The 18,741-nt window shown below is 39.7% G+C and overlaps 1 protein-coding gene across 1 annotated transcript in view; it reads left to right on the top strand.

The window, feature by feature from the left end:
- Window positions 1-18,741, top strand: part of PARD3B (par-3 family cell polarity regulator beta) — a 1,148,960-nt gene that overhangs the window by 687,672 nt on the left and 442,547 nt on the right. Inside the window, exons 12-14 of the mRNA XM_070387813.1 lie at window positions 2,978-3,148; window positions 9,229-9,361; window positions 17,590-17,689. Of these exons, the coding sequence (XP_070243914.1) occupies window positions 2,978-3,148; window positions 9,229-9,361; window positions 17,590-17,689 (404 nt within the window). The remainder of the gene's footprint in view (window positions 1-2,977; window positions 3,149-9,228; window positions 9,362-17,589; window positions 17,690-18,741) is intronic.

The raw sequence follows: 18,741 nt of genomic DNA, 5'->3' as shown, positions 1-18,741 counted from the left end.
TTGAAGCATGATCCCTTGAGGGACTAGTCATTGTCATCTATTAGAACACAGAATGGGTAGTGAATAGGGAGTGATGAGAAGTCAGGCCTTGGACTATTTAATCCAGCTCTGACCTTAACTAGCTGAGCAAGTTCGAATCTATGTGGAAGTACCTTCTCTTTAGAAGAGGTATTCAGTAAATGGTTTCTTATCCTCTATGTGCATCACATTATTTATCTATAAACGGAAGCAGTTGGACAAGATAATCTCTAAGGACCCTTCCAGTTCTTAATTCTAAGATTATCTTCTCAATGTTAGGACAATGTGGTGCTTACTGGCACCACCATTAATGAAATTACCCATCATTTATCTTATAAAGGGAAAGCAAAAAACCAATAGCAACGAGCCAGCTAAGCCTTAAAAAGAGAGTATGTGGATTTTTTATCATACCCGCAGCTCTGCAGTGATGCTTGCGATGAATGTGAATGTCTTAAAAAAAAAAAAAAAAAAAGTTGCCCTGGGGTGACCTGACTTGCCTTATTGTTTGGACTTGGATACAGCAAACACATTCTACTTTAGTGTAGTTATGTATGCTTGAGACTCAGAATATAGCTGAAAATAAAAGTCTGTACTTAATACTTGTTGGTAAGAGATTATCCTACAAAAAAACATTTTTTTTCCATCCCCTTATCTTTTATTTACCTCTTCACTCAGACCTTGCCTCATACTCCACAGAGAAGGTTCGCAGGAGGTTACCAGGTGGCTCTCACTCAGATTTCATTCCCTCAATTCTACAAGTACCCATTAAGTTTCAATCTTTATCTTTCTTCTTCCTGTCATAGAGGATGAGGTGTCCTGCCAAGACTAAGCGTCTACAGGTCCAGTACTCGACCTCATTTCCTATTCACAGGGCTAGGATCCTGATCCAACTTTTGTGCTTCCTCCCCATCTTTAAAAACCACACATCTGTTTCCAGTCCTCCCCAAAACATTTTTAGTGACCGTCCCAACTGCCTGTGAAAGGTCCAGCCCAGAGTCCTGCTTCCATTAAATGTCACAACAGAAGAGCATAATTCCTAGAGTAAACTGTCTCACTTCACTTATACACAGCCATTAAAGTGGCTTCCGTTTGACCCCATTTCGTGTAGCCTTAATCTTATCCTTTACGTGCCTCTCTCACCATTAGATAACAGAAATGAAGTGATTTCTTTTGTGTTTGGCCTTTCCTGTAAATCTCATTTCCAGATTTGCTCCAAATTATGGGAAAGATTAAGTGGAATGGGAAAATGAGAGGAAGGCAGAAGACATTAGGCTCTGTTGAGGCAGGGCAGTCAAGTTTTACAGCTTGATTTTACCCCTGGCGAAACCGAGAGGGCGTGGCCTCCACCATCCACGGGCTGACACCCTCTGCAACAGGAGGCGTGGGCAGTGCATCCCCACCAGGGCATCCGTGCCCCATAACAGCTCTCGTCACTCTCCCCCTTTCCCCAGCTGTCAGCAGAGGAACTTCCTCTGACCACTGCTGCTGCATTAGTCAAAGTTTGTCAACTTGTCCACAGGATTTCTCTCCCAAATCTGTATGGCTGCCCTATTGTTCATTATATGTCTGGTTTTCTCATTTCTTAGGAAAGTTCTTTTTTCATTTTACATTTCATTCTGTTCCTTTGAACATAGGTCCCAGATACTTCTGACTGCAAAAAGTTGAATACTCCCCTCCACCTGTTTTAGTGTGTACAACTGTAGTCTAGAGATGAATAGCCAAGGAAGCCCTAGTACAGAAACTGAGAAGAACCAAGGTTCATGAAAACTGAACTTACGTCAGTTTATCTCTGACTCTCTTTTGTGACCTGCGGCATCTAACATCACTTTCCTGCCTCAGTTTCCTTATTTGTAAAATGTGAGCAAAAGCATTAACCTGTCGAGCTTCTTGAGTTCTATAAGAGCTATAGATAATTCATGGAAGAACTACCATGCTCACCAACTGTTATTTCTGCTAAATGTATTAGCAGCAGCACCAGCATCATGACACTCCTAAAACTGCATCTGTGCCTCACAGCAAGAACTTCCTATCCTAGAAACAGGTATAACCCATGTCCCTAGTTAGACTGTCAGTATTTAAGCATGTTTTCTCCCAGACTGTCTGTTGGGGGAGAAGGGTGTACTGTGATCCCCAGAAGTTCTTTTGCAGGTAGAGATGGTGTCCGAGTTTGTTCAGCTACCACCATCGACTCCAGGGACATTTCTAGCTGAAGATGACTAGTACCTAGAGGTGATTTAGACTAGAATCTGGGCCGCTTATCCATGTGCCAAACTTCCCAGTTCTCTGTGGTACGTGGTGTTTCTTCCTGAAGGTGCTGGGTGAAAGTGCTTCTCAGTCAGAGACTCCTCACAAAAGGCTTGACAGTCCCCTTTGTCAAGACTTTCCTCTAGAAGACACGGTACCAGATTGGACCTGCATTACACACCTCTGCATCCTTTTGCAGACTAGCAACTTTTTGTTGCGTTAGAGAAAATAACGTGAGAATTTTTTTTCACAGCACTATTCAATAGAGCTAGCTATGAGATCCATTACTATTGTCAAGCACATAACATTTAAGCATGGTGTTTCTCTGTGCCTGAAAAGGCAAGCAATATGGCCACTGTCTTTTGCTTCTAAACCCCCTTTCCTTGAGTCAGCAACATGGTAGCTTCCAGAGCAAATGGCAGAATCAGGTTAGCCTAGCACACTTGCCAAAGGTTTAGGTAAGAGATATTATACAAATGTCTAAGTTATTGTAGTTCTGGACTCCATGATTTCTAAAAGTCACTTTCACACAATTCATTATTATTAATATTTGTGACTATTTGATAAAATCCAGAACCTTTTTCTGCTGTGGAAAATAAATCATCCCTAATAGCTGAATTTTTTCCTTTATTTTAAACGTGAACTTTTGCCTGACAGTCACATGGCATCACATGCTTTTCTCTGCTTAATACTGTTTTTCTTACCTCCACCCTAGGATGGCCGTCTGCGGATGAATGACCAGCTGATTGCGGTTAATGGGGAATCTCTTCTGGGAAAGTCCAACCACGAAGCTATGGAAACACTTAGACGATCCATGTCCATGGAAGGAAACATCCGAGGGATGATCCAGTTGGTGATTCTGAGGAGGCCAGAGAGACCAATGGAGGTGATGCAATTTGTTATTTCCCTGTGCAAACTGCCCAAATGGCCACCAGAAAACTCACACTTCCATCACTAGTATGGTAGCTAAGCTCATACTGGTTTCTGAAATTAGAAAAATATGCACCTAGAGGTGCTCTGATGGGATTATGTGGCAAATAGGTGGTTATATATTTTAGGTATAACTAGAAATATAAAAATGTACATATAAATTAAGTCATGTATCCAGTATAACAGGTCCATAATTTCTAATTTTTCCCCAGAAATTCCTAGAGCTCTGGACTTTATGAATTACACTTTATTCAGATTAGGAACTTTAAAGCATATAACATGCTTATATACTTTTTGGATGATGTGCTAGCATTGTCCATACCTTATTAGGTTCCTAATAAGATGTCTATAATGCTTACTGTGAAGATCATTATAATGCAATTAGCTCTCTATATTCTTCCCTACAATGTGTGCTTGGGTAATACAAATCTGGGGCTTCCCTTGTGGTTCAGTGATAAGAATCTGCCTGCCAATGCAGGAGCCATGGGTTCAGTCCCTGGGTTGGGAAGATCCCATGGAGATCATGGCAACCCACTCCAGTATTCTTGCCGGGAAAATTCCATGAACAGGGAAGCCTGGTGGGCTACAGTCCATGAGGACTCAAAATAGTCAGATAAGACTTAGCCACTAAACAACAACAAATACAGATCTGCAACTTAACTAATTTAAAATTTGATGTATTAAACAAGCTTCTTGTTTCATATTATTCAGTTCAATTCAGTTCAGTCGCTCAGTCGTGTCTGACTCTTTGTGACCCCATGAATCACAGCACGCCAGGCCTCCCTGTCCATCACCAACTCCTGGAGTTCACTCAAACTCAAGTCCATCAAGTCAGTGATGCCATCCAGCCATCTCATCCTCTGTCATCCCCTTTTCCTCCTGCCTCCAATCCCTCCCAGCATCAGAGTCTTTTCCAATGAGTCAACTCTTCTCATGAGGTAGCCAAAGTACTGGAGTTTCAGCTTTAGCATCATTCCTTCAAAAGAAATCCCAGGGCTGATCTCTTTTAGAATGGACTGATTGGATCTCCTTTCAGTCCAAGGGACTCTCAAGAGTCTTCTCCAACACCACAGTTCAAAAGCATCAATTCTTTGGTGCTCAGCTTTCTTCACAGTCCAACTCTCGCATCCATACATGACCACTGGAAAAACCATAGTCCTGACTAGACGGACCTTCATTGGCAAAGTAATGTCTCTGCTTTTAAATATGCAATCAAGGTTGGTCATAACTTTTCTTCCAAGGAGTAAGAGTCTTTTAATTTCATGGCTGCAGTCACCATCTGCAGTGATTTTGGAGCCCCCAAAAATAAAGTCTGACACTGTTTCCACTGTTTCCCCATCTATTGCCCATGAAGTGATGGGACCAGATGCCATGATCTTTGTTTTCTGAATGTTGAGCTTTAAGCCAACTTTTTCACTCTCCTCTTTCACTTTCATCAAGAGGCGTTTTAGTTCCTCTTCACTTTCTGCCATAAGGGTGGTGTCATCTGCATATCTGAGGTTATTGATATTTCTCCCGGCAATCTTGATTCCAGCTTGTGCTTCTTCCAGGCCAGCATTTCTCATGATGTACTCTGCATATAAGTTAAATAAGCAGGGTGACAATATACAGCCTTGACATACTGCTTTTCCTAATTGGAACCCATCTGTTGTTCCATGTCCAGTTCTAACTGTTGCTTCCTGACCTGCATATAGGTTTCTCAAGAGGCAGGTCAGGTGGTCTGGTATTCCCATCTCTTTCAGAATTTTCCACAGTTTGTTGTGATCCACACAGTCAAAGGCTTTGGCATAGTCAATAAAGTAGAAATAGATGTTTTTCTGGAACTCTCTTGCTTTTTCGATGATCCAGTGGATGTTGGCAATTTGATCTCTGGTTCCTCTGCCTTTTCTAAAACCAGCTTTAACATCTGGAAGTTCACAGTTCACGTATTGCTGAAGCCTGGCTTGGAGAATTTTGAGCATTACTTTACTAGCGTGTGAGATGAGTCCAATTGTGCAGTAGTTTATATTTTTGAAATATATTATTATTATTATTATTTATGGAGTTTTTAATGTAAGAAATATTTTTATGTATACATGAAGTATAAACAAAATATTATTGAATGCTGATATTGCTAAGTATTTCACTTACATACAATTATATTTATATAATTATTATATTTTACAATTATATATTATATCAATTATATTTACCATAAAGTATTCCTAAAACATTACTTTTGCTAATATATAGGCAATAGTTATTAAATTATCTTACAAATTATTTTAAGAAAAGATAAGAAGTAAGTTGATAATAGTTAAGAGGTGAGAAAAACATGAGAAAATCACATATATATTCTCTAAGGACAAATAATGTTTGTGTGATATATTAATACAGGAAGTTAAAATAGAATTCTATTAAAACACTGTTTTAATAATAAATTCAACTTAAAAATGGTAAAAGATTTTCAGATTAAGAATAGAAGGTAGTTGGGACTCATAGTGGTTAAAAGTTTGGGCTCTAGAGTTTTAGATTGAGTTGGGTCATTTCCTGGCTATGTAAAGACATACATAGTTGAATGCTCAGGACTTGTAGATGGCGATACTATTGTCTGCCTTATCCTTTCATCTATCTTCATTTACCAGCATCTAGTAGAAAGCTGGGCTTCCCTGGTGGCTTTCCTGGTGACTCAGATGGTAAAAAAAAAATCTGCCTGCAATGCAGGAGACCCAGGTTCGATCCCTGGGTCAGGAAGATCCCCTTGAGAAGGAAATGGCAACCCACTCCAGTATTCTTCCCTGGAGAATTCCACAGACAGAGGAGCCTGCCGGGCTGCAGTCCATGGGGTCACAAATAGTCGGACACGAATGAACAACTAGCACTTTCTGTTTCAGTAGACAGTTATTATACATTGTGTAATAAATGAATAAAAGTTTCATATAAGGCCTACTTCATCTGAGAGGATAAGCTGAAGTAAACTTAGCTGTATCTTCTATGTTAGTCACTCAGTCATGTCCAGCTCTTTGCGACCCCATGGACTGTACCCCTTCAGGCTCCTCTGTCCATGGGATTTTCCAGGCCAGAATACTGGAGTGGGTGCCATTTCCTTCTCCAGGCTGTATCTTACTTTGTCACATTATCGGCTATTGGAAAGAAGGAACTGTACCTTTTTACTCTTCTATACATAACCTTCTAAATGTTAAATAAATGTAAATTGGCAATTACTGAAGACTATATATAATGAGCCAACTCATTTTCAACATTTGTGTCTGCTTAAGTGACATAGAGGTTTCCATGAATATTTAATGGATTTCACTTATGTACACAGTCATAAAACCCTTATCTGTTGCTTCCTACTATGAGAGAATCAGCTCCTTTTTAGTTGAATTTCATTCTTACTCTGGAGCCCTAGACCTCCATGGAACCCAGTTGTTGGAGGCAGGTATGAAGTAAGGTCTGTGGGCCCCTGAGTCACCCCTTCCATGCATCTGTGTTTTAAATCTCCCTTAAGATGTCTTGGAGCAAAGATTTCTCAACTAATAGAAAAGTCGGAAATACACTGCTCAAGATTTCCATATCTGTGCAGAAGTAATAGATAGCAAATGAAAAAAAGAAAAAGAGAAATGAACACTGCTAAAAGAGTTCCCTCCCCACTTTTCATCTTCCCTAGTTTCCAGTCTTTCTCTCCAATATATGAATGCCTAGTGGATAAATGCTCGTTGTTTTGCCTCAACAAGTTGACACTTTATTATTTGCATTCTCCTTTACCGCAGGTATTTTCATTTTAATTCTCACGCTCTGGGCTGGGCTGACAATTATTCCATCAGAAGCAAGTACTAAGCCTTCAGTTTGTTGCCCATCTTCAGAAGTGTCCTGTTGATATGGTTCACTAGGAAATCGATTAGGAATAAGAAATGGGACAAAAAAATTTTTTATGAGGACATTTAAACAAGATTCATTTTTGGTTTCCCTAATATTTACATGCTTTCCATGGGGGATGAGCAGGCACTTGGCTCTCTCAGCTAGTGAGAATCTCTGTGGTACCCATGAAGATTAAAGAGTATTATTTTTTTTCATATAGCGACAGCCGCCTAATGTACAGCTAATCTTTATTAAATTAAAAAGAAAAAAAAAGGCTGTGGCTATTTGATCTCCCAAATCTGTTTTACTGTGTCAAAGCATATGTTGTGTGCTCATGTGTTTGGAAGATTGTCCTCTGGAGCAGCAATCACCCTCAGGTATGATAAAAAAGAATCAGTAACCTAGAAAAAGGCCTCAGCACTGCTCATATATTCAGCGAAATCAATTAGGTTTGGAAAGAACACCAAAATGGTTACTTGAACATGATATTGATATTTAAAAAAAAAAAAAAAAGAAGATGCTACTTAAGAAAAGTCAAAATATATAGTCTTTGTGGTATTTTCCCACATTACCCAGATGTACAAGATACGTAAACAGTTTTGATGAGAACCTTGTGAAGAATACATAATGAGCCCTTGATTGAATCAAAATCATTTTAAACAGAAACATGTTTTTCAAAGGATGAGCTTGAGGTTCAGTTGTAATTCTATTTGAGCCTAGAGACTTGGTATTAAAAAATGGGTTATGACCTGTTTTTTTCTTTTTCCTTCCCCCAAACATTTCCCTCCCCTGAGTTGTAAGCTCAGCTTGGTAGAAGCAGAATATGTTTAAAAATCCATTATATTTTTTATTGGCTGGGACACTAATGGAAGGCTCCTCGACAGCTCTAGTTTACAGGCTGAATACTTTAATTAGGCTGGTTACTGATCAGTTGTTGGGATATTGATTGTGTCATTTATCAAAGAGCCAGGAAAGCAGCAAAAAAATTTGTTGTTGTTGTTAAAGCCCTTGCCGACATAAGGTAGGTCCTACCTCACCTTCCTGCCAGGGCTCCAGCTTAAATTTAGGAGTAGCTTGCACCTGGTTTGGTTGAGTAGTGGTACGGGGCAAAGGGCACCCCTGGGGTGTGGAAAAAGTGTTATAGACCTTGACAAAAAGCAAAGGACCTGTAGTAGCTGAAAACATCTTAATTATGAAGAATGTATGCATTGAATGCTGTGAATATTTTGTTTAACTAGCAGGATGCCAAGTTATTATAACTAAAAGGAGTATAAAATCAAATGCATTGTTTGGGTCAAATGCTCTTTTTCAGAAGGAAAGAGCTTTGGAGATCAATTTTATGTTTCTGTCTGGGGCATGTTCTTCTCACCAGTGGTCAAGGGAATGGTCCTGAGATGGCTTTCAGTTCACTTCTTTGAATCTATTAGGATGACACGTTATGTGAACCCAAGCAAAACCCAGTTCTCTGTGCCTTGTTCCTCTTGAATAGCGGCTAGAACTCCCTGCAGTCAGCCCCTTCTAATGTCTCGGGGGCATCTGGGGCACAGGCCATATGGGGGCATGATTATGAAGATAGCAGTTTTAAGTCTGAATTTGTTTACAGACTGTCAAAATAGAAGGGGGAAATATGGTAAAAGAGAAAACTCTCAGGAGAACCACTGTCTGGCAGTGTCACAGAAGTTTGTTACAGTTCCTGGCCGAAAAGCCTGGTGTCTGCAGTGGAGCTCTCCCGTGGCTTTTCAGTGGTAAACCTGTCTGGGTTCTGACTTGTCCTAAAGCATATGCACTTAGTCGCCAAGCGGGGGAGAGAGAGAGGGGGGAACCATCTGGTTGGCAGAGAAACACCCTTGGCATGAACTGTATTCTTATGTTGACATTACCACAAGCTGCACTCCCAGATGGAAGAAAATGTGAAAGAAGACAGTTGTACGTGGCGGGAAAGAATCATAAAGTTAATCCCCTTTCGTACTGGCTATCAGCACTCCTAAGCCTTAACACCACAATGTCAGTAGTTTTTATTTCTTATTCAAAGATGTTTTAACTGATAGGAACATTTTGATTTTCCACTGTCCAGGATTTCCATGCCAGAGAATCTTGAAAAATTATTTGAAAGTTGATCATTCTTTCACTTTGCTTTCATTGACAAAGTTGGGACATGTTACAAAAGTGAATGTAGTTCTTGTTTTCATTCCTTAGGAGCCTACAGAATGTGGGGCATTTTCTAAGCCCTGCTTTGAGAACTGTCAAAATGCTGTAACCACCTCCAGGAGAAATGATAATAGTACATTGCATCCATTTGGCACGTACAGTCCACAAGACAAACAGAAAGGTAAGGCTCTCTACTGAAAATTATCTACTGCAAGTGGTGTGAGAAAACACAAGTGTTTATTTAAAAAAAAAAAAAAAGAGGAACAAAGGGGAATTAATTAGACTAAGTGCAGACTTCGTTACTCTGAGTCCTGAACACTGAGAGAAGGGTGGGGGAGCTGACTCACAAGTTGTGAAGCAGATTCCTGGCATTGCCTCCAGTTTAAGTGACAGTTTCTGTGCTTGCTGCCCCAAACATGGAGGGTTATGTATAAAACAAACCATGCCTGCAGAAACAAAATGACAAACCATTATTTTTGTTTAAGAATATTTTAATATTGGAAGTTACCAAGTGTAAATAACAATTCAACTCACAATATATATGGACTGGTATTAAACCATGGAGTGATCATAGCACAATTTGCAGATTTATGCTTATTTTTGAGTGGTAAATGCCATGAACCATGACCATGATTATCTTGTACACGTCACATTTCTAGTGGAGTTTTACATGTAAAAGCCTTAGATTTTCCTCTTTCTGTTTTCAAAAATTATGCTTTAGGCCACCAAGAAATTTATTTCCCTGCTTCTCCTTTCTGTTTAGTAACTTTAATTTTTTTTTGTACTACAAAAGCAATAGATATTCATGACAGAATATTAAGAGAAAGGCAATAAAGAGAAGATTTAATGTTTCTCATGTGTGTGTGCGCTAAGTTGCTTCAATTGTGTCTGACTCTTTGTGACTCTGTGCCATAGCCTGCCAGCCTCCTCTGTCCATGGGACTCTTCAGGCAAGAATACCAGGGTTGGTTGCCATGCTCTCCTCCAGGGGATCTTCCCAACCCAGGGACTGGACCCACATCTCTTATGAGAAACTGACTTGACTTTCTGTCAGTATGTCTTTTCCCATCTTAATACAATTAAATATTTTCTTGACAAAGCAGGATTTCCTTCTGAGTCCTTCTGTCACAAAGGCAGGAAGAATCTGGGTAAGGAACAGCAGGTTCCCCTCACACCAGAAATGCCTTCTCTTGACCATGTCCCAGTAATGACCAAGAACGTTTCCAGCCCTTATATAACTTGACTGGCATTTAATTCTCAAGCATCACATAGTCCAGTGACAATCCAAATTCAGGGTTTTATTCCTTGTTTAATATGATGTTCAAAGGAACATTGGACACATTCCCTCCTATCTTGTTTCATTTTCAGTGCTTGTAAAATATTTCGCTGAAGTGAGAATTACATGGTATATTTTTAGAGGACATTGAGACACTCAAGGAAATGGGATAATATCTCTAGGAAGGCTGGCAGAGGCAAACATAATGAAACTATAAAACTAGTTAAAGTGTAAGGATACACCCAGAAAAAAAATATTTAAATAATAAAATCCATTCAAAACACATGCTGAAAATAAGATGCAGTGATACTTTGGAACTTCAGTAGAATGTTCTAAGTTTGTATTTCCCTGAACAATGAGAGTCCTTTAGGCACAGAACCACTGGAAGGTTCTGTCTGTTCTCTTCCTCCTGAGACATGGATCCATGGTCCACCAGGTACCTGCTACACTTCCTCCTCCTACCTCAACTTTCCAAGGTAACATTAAAAATCCAGCTCTTTTAAAATTCTATTAGACATTATTTCTTTAAAAAGCACAGAAAATCCATTATTATTTCCTTGTGGTTCTGTGATACAATACTCATTTATAAGAATTTGACCTATCAAAGCATAGACTTGTTAAATTTTAACTGTAATAGGCCAGTAGATGGAACACTCTTACTTTTTATATAAGCTTATTGACTGAAAGAGAATACTGTAGAAGAATACTGTGCTCGTCACTTCTTTGTAGTATTAATAACATTTTCAGTTTTGAGAACCATTGAGAGTTCCTGAGTTTCAGATGCACATGAGGTGGTCATAGGCCACTGAGACTCATGAAACATGAGTGATGTTGACTTGCCACCACCCAGGTTTCTAAGGAGCTCCTTTAGAAAAACAAGATTGACTTGACAAAATGTAATGTCTAATGAGGAGAGGAACTGTTACAGCCAAAACATTAACTTTTTTTTCTTCCCTTCCTCCTTTCCTTTGTATATTTAAAAGTCCAATGTTGATATGCTGTGTTCCATCTATTTTTGTAATAATAGTACGTACCACCCACTGTTCTACTGTTATTTTTTATATATATACATAATCCTGTCAAGCTGTTAGAGAGAAAAGGCATTCTTAAAACTAACATTTGTAGAAATTATAACACCAGAAAATTCACATTTGTGTTGGAGAATTGCTCACAATGCCTGCAGCGGAATGAGTGTGGGGCTCCAGGGTGGGAATAATGATGGAGGTTGTCTCCCAGGGGTTCACTATAAAATCCGATTAGGCATTTGAATGGTAATGAAGTGCACACACACTACATTTTCTGAAGATTCTTTCTGGCAGATCTCACCCTGGGCCAAGTAATAGCCGAAGTACAGTTTACCTCTGGTTTGTTCTTCCCTCTCCTCCCGTTGTTCTCATCTCCCTTTTGTGCTCTACTCCTGCTTCCTCCCCACTTTTAGTTCCTGAGAACTCCAGCCCTTGCCCCAAGCACTTGTGGCCCCAAGGCGGCCCAGGATCACCCACTGAGGTCTTCTCAGGCCTTTCACCCACACTCCAAACCAGATGTTTTAATTCTGTATCCTGTCCCACTGAACCCATGTGCCTCGGGGTCCTTTGAAGAGACACATAAGAGTGCGATTATGTACAATATGTCCCCTCCTGGGAACTTGCATGTATCCACCCCCGAATAGCATGTAAGGCACTGCCTCTGCAGTGATGATCAGAAATTGAATTATACTTTTCAACTTGACTGATGATTATGGGATAACTTCATTGTGTAGAATGTGCTAGGCTGCAACGATGAACACAATGTTGTTATTGTTCTCAACAATAGTCTAAAGCAGAGGTCAGCAGACTTTGTCTGTAAAGGGCCATAAAATACATTTTAGGCTTTTTGGACCATAGGATCTCTGTTGTAGCTCCTCACCTCTGCCACGGTAGTGTGCAATCAGCCATAGACAGTATGTTCATGATTGTGTTCAATGAAAGTTTATGTACAAAATCAGTAGGTAGGCTGGTTTGGGGCCAGGGCCATAGCTTGCTGCTGCTGCTGCTGACATGAACCCTTTGTCCTTCTTTTCTGATTTGCCCTTGCAGAATGGATCCTATAAAATAAGTCACAACAATAAAAGATGGAGATTAAAATAAGGGTCATTTGGTCATAAATGAAGTAGTAACTAGATGTACAGTATTTTATAGGCAATATATAAAATATCCATCAAGACCTACCTTGTATATTCAGTGGGATCCAGAAATACTGTTTTTAGGAGACAAGAATTGTAGATTTTCACGATGATAAAGACCTTAACAAATGTGTTTGGATGAAGAGGAAAAAAAAATTCTTTACAGCAAGTGGATCTGTTGTTAAAAAGTACTAAGGATAATCACAACATTGTTGATCAACTATACTCCCATATAAAGTAAAAAGTTAAAAAAAAAAACTACCAAGGATAGAGAGTCATCAAAGAAAACACATCTGCACCTATCATCACTTTAAAAACACGCAGATTATTCATGTGAATAAAATAAAAATTGAAGTTAATGATCATAATAAACTTGAAGTAGCCAGTTCAGTTCAGTTCAGTCGCTCAGTCGTGTCCGACTCTTTGCCACCCCATGAATCGCAGCACACCAGGCCTTCCTATCCATCACCAACTCCCGGAGTTCACTCAGACTCACGTCCATCGAGTTGGTGATGCCGTCCAGCCATCTCATCCTCTGTCGTCCCCTTCTCCTCCTCCCAATCCCTCCCAGCATCAGAGTCTTTTCCAATGAGTCAGCTCTTTGCGTGAGGTGGCCAAAGTACTGGAGTTTCAGCTTTAGCATCATTCCCTCCAAAGAAATCCCAGGACTGATTTCTTTCAGAATGGACTGGTTGGATCTCCTTTCAGTCCAAGGGACTCTCAAGAGTCTTCTCCAACACCACAGTTCAAAAGCATCAATTCTTCAGCGCTCAGCCTTCTTCACAGTCCAACTCTCACATCCATACATGACCACTGGAAAAACCATAGCCTTGACTAGACGGACCTTTATTGGCAAAGTAATGTCTCTGCTTTTGAATATGCTATCTAGGTTGGTCATAACTTTCCTTCCAAGGAGTAAGCATCTTTTCATTTAATTTCATGGCTGCAAACACCATCTGCAGTGATTTTGGAGCCCAAAAAAATAAAGTCTGACACTGTTTCCACTGTTTCTCCATCTAGAGGACATGCTAAAGAAGAAGAATGAGAGGCGAAAGAGGAGGACATGGATGAATTTATATGTAGTGCAGTAAGAGAAATAAATATAGACAAGTAGATGATAGATTGATAGCTTATTGCAAAAGCAGTACGTGGTAAATGTTACACAAGAATTAGTTTTTGTAATATTAACAGATAAACTGAAAGTGTCAGTGGATAAAGATAGTGAGGATGTATTTCTTGCTAATATCACAGCCCAGTGAGAACTGAGGGACCTGGGCTCTTTCCATTGGAAGCTGGCCATCTTCTGGTGCCTCATCCACTTATGGTTGCAGCAGGCAGATGGGAAAGGGGGAGAAGTTGCATTTACCCTTTCTTAAGCATTGAAACTGGACACAACATTGACCATAGTAACTTACTTTCTATTGTCCAGAACTGGTCTTGTTATAAAAAGGGGTGGAAAATGGGGTTGATGCTCTAGATGTGTACGAGGAAGAAAGGAAGACCATAGGTACTGGGAGCACTAGAATTCTCTGCCACTGTTGTAAAAATACCAATAGATCCCAGAAACCAACAGTGAAGGTTTCATAGAAAACGTGATATTTGAGGTGGACCTTGGGAGAAGGGTGGGACTTTTAATGGATGAAATGGGTTTTGCAATTATATGAGCAAGTACACTGGGGTAGAAAAGCCTGGCCTTGGGGTCTAGAATTGTAAATGGTCTCTGGTGGCTAATGTGTAATAGATAAAGTTAACTGCCAGGGACAGAGACTTTTATACTCTAGGCAATTGTGTGCAACTGAAAATTTTTTGATCAGGCAGTTATATGATCACAGCTATGTTTGCCACTAGTGAAAAAATGAACTGAGAAGTTGAGGATAAAAGATCAGAACTGATAGAAAAGATGTGGTCCTCATATGTCCTTTATTCCAATTTACCTTGTAGACTTTCTGCTCTGTGTGCATGTGTGCTAAGTTGCTTCAGTCGTGCCCAATTCTTTGTGACCCTATGGACTATAGTCTACCAAGCTTCTCTGTCCATGGGATTTTCCAGGCAAGAATACTGGAGTGGGTTGCCATGCCCTCCTCCAAGGGATCTTCCTGACCCAGGAATCAAACCCGAGTCTCTTATATCTCCTGCATTGGCAGGTGTGTGTGTGTGTGTGTGTTTTCTTTTTTACCACTAGCGCCATCTCTCAGCAAATCTTTGACTGCTGCATATTACCAGGTCACTGGAGGTGGAGGACAGTGCTGACCGCTTTGTTCTTCGTGCTTCTGTACTCTGATCATCTGACTTATCAGATTCCTGCTTCAAGTCTCATTTTCAGGGATATTTCAGCAGTGCTAGAACTGCCTCCATTTTATACTAGTCTGTGATGCAGAGCTTTGAACAAGTCCTTCCCTGGTGTATTCATCAGGGTTCTCCAGAGAAACAGAACCAATGGAATGTATATGTGAGTATATGTATGTCTCTCTGTGTGTGTATTACATATACATACATATGTAGAGATTTATTGCAAAAGGTTGGGTAACATGATTATAGAGGAAGGCAAGTCCCAAGACCTGCAGGGTAAGTGGGCAAGCTAAGACCTAGAAGAAAGAGCCAATGGTGTAGTCCCTGTCTGAAGGGGCTAGCAGGATCAAGAACCAGGAAAAGCCAGTGGTTCAGTTTGAATCCAAGGGCAGGAAAAAAGCCAGTGTCTCAGTTTGAAGGCAGTCAGGCAGGAAGAATTCTCTCCTACTTAGAGGAAGGTCAGCCTTTTTGTTCAGGCCATCAACAGATTGGAAGTGGCCCACCCACATAGGGGCAGTTGCTCAGTGGTAAAGAATCCACCTGTACTTCAGGAGCTGCAGGAGACTCAGATTCAATCCCTGGGTTGGGAAGATCCCCTGGAGGAGGACATGGCAACCCATTCCATATTCTTGCCTGGAGAATCCCATGGACAGAGAACCCTGGTGGGATACAGTCCATACGTCCACAGAGTCAGACATGACTGAAGCGACTGAGCATGCGTTCATACCCACATATGGGAGGGGTGCAATCTACTTTGTCTGCTGATTTCAATCACTATCACTCCAAAACAACCAGACAGAATACCGAGTGTCTTGGCACCCTGAGCCCAGTCAAGTTGACACATAAAATTAGCCATCAAACCTGGTGTGTGGGCAGGTCAGAGCAGATTGCTACCAGCAGCATTTCTCAAGGACAAAGAGATTATTTCCTTGTTCCATCAACAGAGTCAACTTTCTGGTAGAATCTCACTATAACAGATCCATAGCAAGTTTATGGCATACAGATTAATAATCCTTTTTTGTGCTTATTGGCACTTTGTGTTTATAAATCACTGTTTGAATATGCACAGTCTTATATAATCCTGTGCTCTTCCAATGAAAGTATTCGTTTCCCTACTATGTAGATTTAAAAACCAAAGTTTATAGAAGTTGAGTAGTTTTCTTAAGTTCATACAGCATAACAGGCCGTGATTGGAAATATGTAGTTTTGCAACACAAACCATACTCTTAACCATTATGCATACAATTTTTTCATACATTATTTAATAATTTATTTTTTGATAAGGGTTAAATCAAGCTCAACATTCATAAAATGAAGATCATAGCATCTGGTCCCATCACTTCATGGCAAATAGATGGGGAAACAGTGTCAGACTTTATTTTTGGGGGCTCCAAAATCACTGAAGATGGTGATTGTAGCCATGAAATTGAGAAATGCTGCTCCTTGGAAGAAAAGTTATGACCAACCTAGATAGCATATTGAAAAGCAGAGACATTACTTTGCCTACAAAGGTCCATCTTTGTCAAGGCTATGGTTTTTCCAGTGGTCATGTATGGATATGAGAGTTGGACTGTGAAGAAAGCTGAGCACCAAAGAATTGATGCTTTTGAACTGTGGTGTTGGAGAAGACTCTTGAGAGTCCCTTGGACTGCAAGGAGATCCAACCAGTCCATTCTGAAGGAGATCAGCCCTGGGATTTCTTTGGAAGGAATGATGCTAAAGCTGAAACTCCAGTACTTTGGCCACCTCATGTGCAGAGTTGACTCACTGGAAAAGACCCTGATGCTGGGAGGGATTGGGGACAGGAGGAAAAGGTGACGACAGAGGATGAGATGGCTGGATGGCATCACCGACTCGATGGATGTGAGTTTGAGTGAACTCCGGGAGTTGGTAATGGACAGGGAGGCCTGGCGTGCTGTGATTCATGAGGTCGCAAAGAGTTGGACCCAACTGAGCAACTGAACTGAACTGAAATAATACTTAAAGCTAAACTCAATGCTTGGTACACAGAAAGATCTCAAAAATCCTTGTTATTAGTTGTAATATTCAGTATACATGTCTATTTACTTTTCATATAAAATAGACTGAGAAGTAAACAGTTTTTGTGGGTAGGAAAACCAGGATTCAGACCCTAGTCTTCTGCTCCCTAGGCCCCAAACTTAGGGTTTTCCAATACAATGCAGATGCAAGAAGAATTTTTTTTAAACCTCTACGGTGTCTAAACGGTGAGTAGATATACTGTATCTCATGATTTTTTAAGTACTTTTTGTCACTGAGGCCAATGCTTAAATCACCATCTAATCCACAGCATTCATTACAGAATCTTGTTTACCAAAATGTTAAGTCATTAAAAAAAATGGCTTGTTAATCTTCTACAAATCACAAGTAATGAATATGTGTCAGCCATTTTGAGATGGGAAAATGTAGTTAAGATGCACGGACTTCACTTGCCAGGGGTTCCCAGCGGGTCACCACCGTAAAAGCATATTAGCAGGCTACGATTTCTTCATACAGGCTGTATTAGTGCACATATGAGCCCTTCAGTTCTGTATGAGGACTTATTTATTTCATGGTTGGTTTCTGCGTTGGTGAAAATTATGTCTGAGAGATGGACTGGAACAAATCCAGGCACCAAACAGTTCTGCCTCCAGTTTCCTACAGCTTTATTTGTTCTTTGTTTGTAGACCTATTGCTTCCCAGTGATGGATGGGCTGAGAGCGAAGTACCACCTTCTCCCCAACCACATCCCGTTCTGGAATTGGGCCTTGAAGATTACAGCCACAGGTATCGATAAAATGATATATTGTAAATGTTCCCTGTTATGGTTTTTCTGGGAAAACCCAGCAACCTTATTTTAACTCTATTTCTTTCCAGAATGGAAATCTCATAGTATCTATAATTCCTTTCCAGTGAAAACTTCTTATAGCTAATATTGACACCTCAGATGGTTCATTTTCGCCTCCTGGAATTTGAGATTCATCATATATTATTAAAATATATGGGGAAATTGTTGAATCTTTTTTTTTTACCAAGTTAAAAACTAGAGAGATGGAACTCAAAAAAAGTTATATGGGAGGGTATAAAACAAAACTGAGAAGACATAAAGCTCCTTTTTTTTTAAATTTGTAATTGGCAAATTCTAAAAGTATCTTAAAAATATATGTTCCAAGAAAGTTAATGGAATCTAAAAATTAAAGCAACAGCATATGTAATCTAAACTATTGAAAAGAATGCCCAATATTATATCCATTCTGTAATAGAAACAAAAAAATCAATAATATTTAGACTCACACAAGCATGAGAAAGAGAGATTTACTAAGCATACACACCATTTGAATAGTAGAATTCATAGATTTTGTTCTTCTGATGAGTTTTAAAAATCATTAACTTGTCCCTTAGCTATTTTCTATATTTATTATGGCTGTTAAAAATTGGATATTTTATTCCATTGTTGCCCCATGGTAGTCCTGTGAGATTTTTTTCATTTATCTTGCAGCAAGGCTGGTGTCATCACTATTATGTTTTTTATTACAATCTGCTAAAAATAAAACAAGAGTATAGCTACCTCTATTAGCCAAAATCTTACGCTATCTCCTATTCCTACATTTCTGAAGTCAAATATCTTACTCAAACACAATTTCTTCAACTAGACTGATAATCATAATAATGTTCTAGATCAATATCTCTGGGGGTTTATTGAGCAGAAATCTGGACATATTTGATTTTGCTTGTTTATTTCCATTGCCTGCCTTTAGTCTGAATCAAAAATGACAGTTTGGTAGCATTAAAATCCCCTGTTGAAAATAATTTCACTCACCTACCTTATTGTTTATCCA

The sequence above is a fragment of the Bos mutus genome, chromosome 2 (assembly GCF_027580195.1).
Source record: "Bos mutus isolate GX-2022 chromosome 2, NWIPB_WYAK_1.1, whole genome shotgun sequence".
NCBI lineage: Eukaryota > Metazoa > Chordata > Mammalia > Artiodactyla > Bovidae > Bos > Bos mutus.
Note: the sequence above shows the minus strand (reverse complement) of the source record. Positions and strands in the feature narration are given on the sequence as shown.